Source organism: Solanum dulcamara, chromosome 11 (genome assembly GCF_947179165.1).
Source record: "Solanum dulcamara chromosome 11, daSolDulc1.2, whole genome shotgun sequence".
NCBI classification, from domain to species: domain Eukaryota; kingdom Viridiplantae; phylum Streptophyta; class Magnoliopsida; order Solanales; family Solanaceae; genus Solanum; species Solanum dulcamara.
The window spans coordinates 20,081,006-20,088,366 of record NC_077247.1 but is presented as its reverse complement, the minus strand read 5'-3'; the positions used below and the strand labels follow the sequence as shown (position 1 = coordinate 20,088,366).

Genomic DNA, 7,361 nt, shown 5'->3' with positions numbered 1-7,361 from the left:
CATTTATAAAGCGCCTACAATTGATAGCAAGACCTCTACTAATGAAAACAAAATTACCAATTACTGTTTGGGGTCATGCTATCTTATATGCAGCAGTACTTGTATGTCTCAGACCGACACATTATAATAAATACTCTCCGTCGCAATTAGTATTTAGTCATGAATCAAATATAGCCCATTTAAGAATTTTTGGTTGTGCGGTATACGTGTCTGTAGCACCACCACAACGTATAAAAATGGGCCCTCAACGAAGGTTAGGCCTATATGTTGGGTTTGACTCACCCTCCATAATTCGATAACTTGAACCATTGACTGGAGACTTATTCACTGCTCGATTTGCAGATTGTCGGTTTGATAAAACAATTTTCCCGCCATTAGGGGGAGAGAAAAAGGAACCCGAAAAAGAAAAAAAAATTGCGTGGAAAGTTTCATCACTATCACATTTTGATCCACGTACCGGCACATGTGAACAGGAGGTCCAGAAGATCATCCACTTACAGAAAATAGCAAATCAAATGCCAGATGCATTTACTGATTTGAAACGGATAACTAAGTCACATATCCCTGCAGTGAATGTACCTATCCGGATTGATGTCCCAAAAGGACCATCTACAAGTATCATTGCTTCTGAATCCCAAACACGCCAGAAGCATGGAAGACCGTTGGGTTCAAAGGATAAAAATCCTAGAAAGAGAAGCGTGAGAAATAATAAAGATGATACTACAATAGAACCTCCTGAAGAAGGTCAAGATTTGAGTAATCCTGATATTCCTGAAGAAATTAGTGAATCCGAGACTCAAGTAAATGAAGAACTTTCAATAAATTCTTTCGGTGATGAGATAAATTTAGATCGATCTAAAATCACGGTTGATAATGTTTTTGCATATAATGTTGCACTTAATCTCATGCAAGATAATGAAAGTCTTGAGCCTAAATCCGTCGAAGAATGTCGACGTAGATGTGATTGGCCAGAATGGCAAAAGGCAATTCAATCAGAATTAGACTCACTTGCTAAACGTGAGGTTTTTGGACCTGTAGTCCAAACCCCTGAAGGTGTAAAACCAGTTGGCTATAAATGGGTTTTTGTTAGAAAACGAAATGAGAGAAATGAAATTGTAAGATATAAGGCACGCCTTGTTACACAAGGATTCTCTCAAAGACCCGGAGTCAACTATGAAGAAACATATTCACCTATTATGGATGGAGTAACATTTCGATATCTCATCAGTTTAGCTGTACATAAAAATCTTAATATACGTCTAATGGATGTGGTTACAGCTTACCTTTATGGTTCACTTGATAATGAAATTTACATGAAAATACCAGAAGGATTAAAATTTCCTGAAGCATGTAATAAGTCTCGGGAGATGTACTCAATAAAACTGCAAAGATCATTATATGGTTTGAAACAATCAGGGCATATGTGGTATAATCGTCTTAGTGAGTACTTAATAAATGAAGGTTATATAAATGATGTCATTTGTCCATGTGTTTTTATTAAGAAAACAGAATCAGAATTTGTTATACTCGCCGTTTATGTTGATGATATAAATCTCATTGGAACCCCTGAAGAGGTCCAAAAAGCAATTGAATATCTAAAGAAAGAATTTGAAATGAAAGACCTTGGAAAGACAAAATTTTGTTTAGGTCTGCAAATTGAACATTTAGCAGACGGAGTTTTTGTCCATCAATCTGCCTACACTGAGAAAATCTTAAAAAGATTTTACATGGACAAAGCACATCCATTAAGTACTCCAATGGTTGTTCAATCACTTGAAGTAGAAAAAGATCAGTTTCGACATCCAAGAGAGGATGAAGAGATTCTTGGTCCTGAAGTACCATATCTCAGTGTTATTGGTGCACTTATGTATCTTGCTAACGCAACTAGGCCTGATATAACATTTTCTGTTAATTTGCTAGCAAGGTATAGTTCATCCCCAACGCGAAGGCATTGGAATGGTATCAAACATATTTTGCGATACCTGAAGGGTACTATTGATATAAGTTTGTTTTATACTAACAAAGGTTGCGTAGACCTTATTGGATATGCAGATGCAGGTTATTTATCTGACCCACATAAAGCTCGATCTCAGACAGGTTATCTGTTTACACACGGAGGGACTGCTATATCATGGCGATCTACAAAACAGTCCATTGTTGCTACTTCTTCAAATCATACTGAAATAATAGCAATTCATGAAGCAAGTAGAGAATGTGTGTGGTTGAGATCGATGATACAGTTCATCAAAGAAAAATGTGGTCTGAAAAATGATGTTAAAGTACCCACAGTTATATTCGAAGACAATGTCGCGTGCATAGCTCAGTTGAAAGGTGGCTTCATAAAAGTAGACAGAACGAAACATATTTCACCAAAATTATTTTTCACACATGATCTACAAAAGAATGGTGATATTGATGTACAACAAGTTCGTTCAAGTGATAATCTTGCAGACTTATTCACAAAGGCATTACCAACATCAACTTTTGAGAAATTAAGATATAAGGTTGGAATGCATCGTCTCCAAAATATCAAATGAAGCTTTCATCAAGGGGAGTAAAATACGCGCTGCACTTTTTTTTCCTTAACCAAGGTTTTGTCCCACTAGGTTTTTCTGGTAAGGTTTTTAATGAGGCAGCACTCAAGGCGTATTACCAAATATGTATATTTATTTTTTTTACTAAATTTTTTTTTTTACATGGATATCCAATGAGGAGTGTTATGTAAATGGATGTCAAATTGTCAGTGGGGCCCACTTAAAGTGGGCTAGTTGCCCACTTATTATTCCATTCATTTTATGGCTATATAATAGCCTTCTCAATGTAAGAATTGAGATACTTACATACGAAAGAAAAATTCTTTCTCTTGATCAGTTTCTCTTCTTTCTCAATTACTCTTACTCTTACTCTCTTTTCTTTATTAATTGTCAAGTTAGTATATTTATAATAATAGTGTAGTAATGATAAAAATTATACTAAAATGACTGAAATTTTTATATTTTTAATTAAATATCTTGATTTTAAATTATGAAGAAAAAAAATCAGGTTAGAATATGCAAATCCGTATTGGACACTGGTTGCTTAGTTCTAACCCTATATTCTAGACTTATTTTTGGCTTATGAATAAACTAATTTAAAGATAAAAACTGGTTAGGACCTACTGTTATGATGGCAACCAAAAGTGGCTTTGTTTCGAGTATATCAAACTCTCTCAAATGGCGCGTGACAACTATATTCCCTCGAAACATGAGGCCATGTACAAATTTGAGGCTGGAACCCAGTATATGAAAGATTAAAAAAATCAGTAAATCTTACTTTAGAAGTAGAACAAGTCTGAATGATTAAAAAGTTAAAGCGGTGCTGTTCTTCTTCTTCTTGTTGTTGCTAAAGCCACCAGCTTTATACTGCCCTGCTGCTCATATCAATTGTTCTTTCTTAATCTGTAAGTCTAATTTCGTTTGAACTTTTTCACTCTTATTTACTCTGTCTGCTACAGAGAGGATTGATCTGTGAATTAAAAATTATATGAAGTAGAGGGATTCTTGAATTTATGACTTTTGCTTAAGTTGAGGGTTTTGTTTTTTGATACTTTTGCATTTCTAACTCATGAATTCGCAAAAAAAAAAAATTTAAAAAAAAAAAAAAAAAGAGGAAAGCTCTGCCTATTTCATGCTTTGGGATTCTATGATTGTTAGAATCAAACAATACGTATTTGGGATTTGGATTCTGATTAACCCCTTTTTTATGAATGAAACCAGGTATTATAGTGATGTACTTGTATGTTCTTTTCCCTGAGCATTAGTTTAAAGAAAATTTGGAGATTGGAGGAAGGGGTTGTGCAGTTTTCCTCAAGAAACATGCAAAGAGTAAGGGTATCATCACATCAAGCTCCAGTGCAAAGGCTGGGTGATTCACAAATGACATTGTCCCCAAAGTTTAGGTTAGGTGCAAAGCAATCTGATTTACTTGATCCTTCATTTGAGTTAGAAATGTGGCGAAAGGGAGAACCCCTAATTCCTGGACTTCCAGATGATGTTGCTCTCAACTGCCTCCTTAGGGTACCCGTTGATAACCACATCAACTGCAGAGTTGTATGTAAGCGATGGTATTCACTCTTTGCCACTAAAGATAGATTCTTTTCTCGAAGGAAGGAGCTTGGATTTCATGATCCTTGGCTTTTTGTCTTTGCCTTTCATAAAACTAGTGGGAAAATTCAGTGGAAAGTTTTTGATCTAAAAAGCTCTTCTTGGCATACTATCCCTACGATGCCGTGCAAGGAAAAAGTGTGCCCCCATGGATTCAGGTGTATCTGCTTTCCCCATGACGGTGTTCTCTATGTTTGTGGTGGGGTAGCCTCTGATGTTGATTGTCCCCTTAATTTGGTGGTTAAGTATGAAGTTCAGAGAAACCGTTGGACTATTATGAAGAAGATGATCACAGCTAGGTCCTTTTTTGCCAGTGGAGTTATTGATGGGATGATTTATGTTGCCGGAGGAAACAGCACACATCTTTTTGAGCTGGACTCTGCTGAAGTCTTGGATCCTAATAAAGGGATTTGGTGCCCTGTTGCAAATATGGGAACAAACATGGCCTCATATGACTCTGCAGTTCTTAATGGGAAGCTTCTAGTAACCGAAGGCTGGTTTTGGCCATTTTATGTTGTGCCTAGGGGCCAGATTTATGACCCTCAAACAGATAATTGGGAGAACATGGCTTCTGGACTTCGAGAAGGTTGGACTGGTTCTAGTGTTGTGCTATATGGGCAATTGTTTGTAGTTTCCGAACACGAACGCACAAAACTTAAGGTTTATGATCCGGAAACTGATTCCTGGGACACTGTTGAAGGACTTCCACTGCCAGAGCAGATATGTAAACCTTTCTCTGTAGATTGCTGTGACAACCGGATTGTTGTCGTAGGCCGAAATCTTCATGTTGCTGTAGGACATATCAAGAGCCTGCAGCCATCTATGAAACGCTGCTCATTTGCTGTTTACTGGCAAGTGGTAGATGCTCCTGAATCCCTCTCTGACTTCACGCCATCTAGTGCACAGGTTCTATTTGCTTAGCCGCTTAGTTTTCATCGCAACTACATGGGATCGCCAAAACTGCGTGTGAAATATTTCCAACAAGGTCCAGTACTCTATTTGTGAGTTTTCCTCAGTTTCTACTGTATTTAGCTCTAATATAGTAAATCCATTTACCATTTAGCTTCCCCAGTTCTTATAATGTAGTTCTTGATTTATGCTATTTCATTAAGTGACATAGTCGAAACTCAACCAGCTGGAAATAGCCATTACTGGATTGTGGTAGTGTAATAGTTGATATACTTGTAACAAAGCACATTTGTGTATTGATCTATTTAGTTATATGTATTTTACTGCTCTATATTATCCATCTTGGGCACAAATTTAGTCTCCATTCATAAGAGAATTCTTTTTGTCACATGCGTGTTTTTAATCCCCTAATGAACACTGCTCTCCTTCAAACCTGCATTTGTATTGGTCTACCTAATTTATTCTTGAATGGGAACCTTCTTTTCGGGGTCCACTATGACTATGATTTTCATCTTACTTCATTCCCAGTAAATGAAGGGGCGCAGTCTTATTCTGCCAATGGCTAGTAGAGTACATGAGAAATGATCCTCCAACCGCAGTTGAGAAAAGGAAAGAAAGGGTTAACAAGAAAAAGGGCTGCGTCGTTTTTGCAATTTGTAATAAATATGTGCATATAGAGTGAAAGGATGAATGTTTCTGATCAGTTCTCTATCCTAATTCTCTACTAGTGTCTAGTTTGTCAGTTCCAACTGGCTAGGTTTTTTAAAAATAAAATCCAAATGGTTGGTGCCAACTATACCTTTTCATTCATATTTTACAATAAATATAAACGTGGCCTATGAGGTGTTATGATTCATAGTGAATGGGCACGAAGGTGACACTGGTTGTTGCATTAGGTTAGAGTTAGCCAAGTTTGGTTGGCAGATTGGATTTTCCAGATCTTTGTAAGAAATTAAATATACACTATGATTGCTATTATCTAGAAGCTAATACATACTACAGTTTTCTAATGCTGTTAAGAGTGCTTGTTTTGCAAGGGAAAAAAAAAGTTATTCGCTTGTTAATTGGTCCACAATGATAATGCTTTTTGTTTCTTACTTTTTTGTTTTGTTTTGTTTCGTTTGTTTTTGGGTTCCTTGTATATCTGGAATAAAAGAAAAGAATAAAAAAGTGACACGTACTTGATTTAGATCCCTGAGCCACCTTCTCTCCTTCCTTCTGTGAACCCTCCAACACGTCGACGGTGCGTGTCTGTTTCATATCTAACTCCCTCTCATACTATATATAATAAGAGAAACAGAATTAAATGGTCATACTGCAATCTAACGCGCCGGGCTTCAATTTACCTGAAATAAGGGTAAACGACGTAAATTTTACTATTTTGGGAGTTAATTATTTATATTCATGCTAATTAGTAAAATAATATATAATTTTTTAAACCTATATGAAAAATTAATATATATGGTACGTTTGAGATAGTTTTTCCTTCTTTTTTTAAAGAAAGGTAACAGAAAAATAACTGTTTTTCTACTTGCAAATTAATTTTGGGAACTGGTTAAATTGCATGCAGTAACAAGGTTGGGAATTACTCTTATCGACTTATGTAGCTGATTTGCAAAATTTAATAAGGTGTAAAAGATGAAATTTGACCCAAAAAAAGGGATGAAATTTGTCCATGAATTATGCAAAATAGTCTAGCACCATAGAGGGTTCGGTCTATTCAGCAGATTATCCCTATCTTGCAATCAATTTATTACTTTGTCTTAATTTATGTGACATTTTTTGAATTTTGAGATTCAAATATGTCTATTTTTTATCATAAATTTTTCATATATCTATTTAATAATTTGAATTATTAATTATTGTAACTTATAGTATTTTTTATATAGTTTACAAATATATAAATTTTATATCAAAAAATTTGAAGATTTCATGCTCAAATTTCTATTAAACTTAAATTATTTGACTCTCAAAAAATAAAAGGCGTTACATAAATTGGAGAAAGGTACTCTCTCATTTTCATCTTCCTTCAGAACTATTCTCACTCCCTTTGAGAATTCACATTTGCCGAAATATTATTATTCATTCAGACTATTAGTCTAGACCATATCTTATACCAGAGGAAAAACGTGACCTTTTTCCATTTATAAATTTTGTAAACGTGGCGACAAACTATACTTATTAGCGCTGTTAGTCAATAAAAGCATATGTCATTTTTGTAAGGGCAGAAATTCAAATATGTCATCTTACTTTCAAAACTAACTGGCTATCTAACTCACATAAAAGTTCTTCCATAATAGCACAGTTTAG

General features: G+C 35.3%; 1 protein-coding gene across 1 annotated transcript; it reads left to right on the top strand.

Moving 5' to 3' along the window:
• The first annotated feature begins 3,187 nt into the window (after positions 1 to 3,187).
• On the top strand, positions 3,188 to 5,382 carry LOC129874599 (F-box/kelch-repeat protein At1g30090). Its single transcript, XM_055949905.1, has 2 exons — positions 3,188 to 3,439; positions 3,756 to 5,382. Exon 2 carries the CDS (start codon positions 3,777 to 3,779, stop codon positions 5,061 to 5,063), a length of 1,287 nt encoding a protein of 428 aa, XP_055805880.1. The 5' UTR covers positions 3,188 to 3,439; positions 3,756 to 3,776; the 3' UTR covers positions 5,064 to 5,382.
• Positions 5,383 to 7,361: the final 1,979 nt, after the last annotated feature.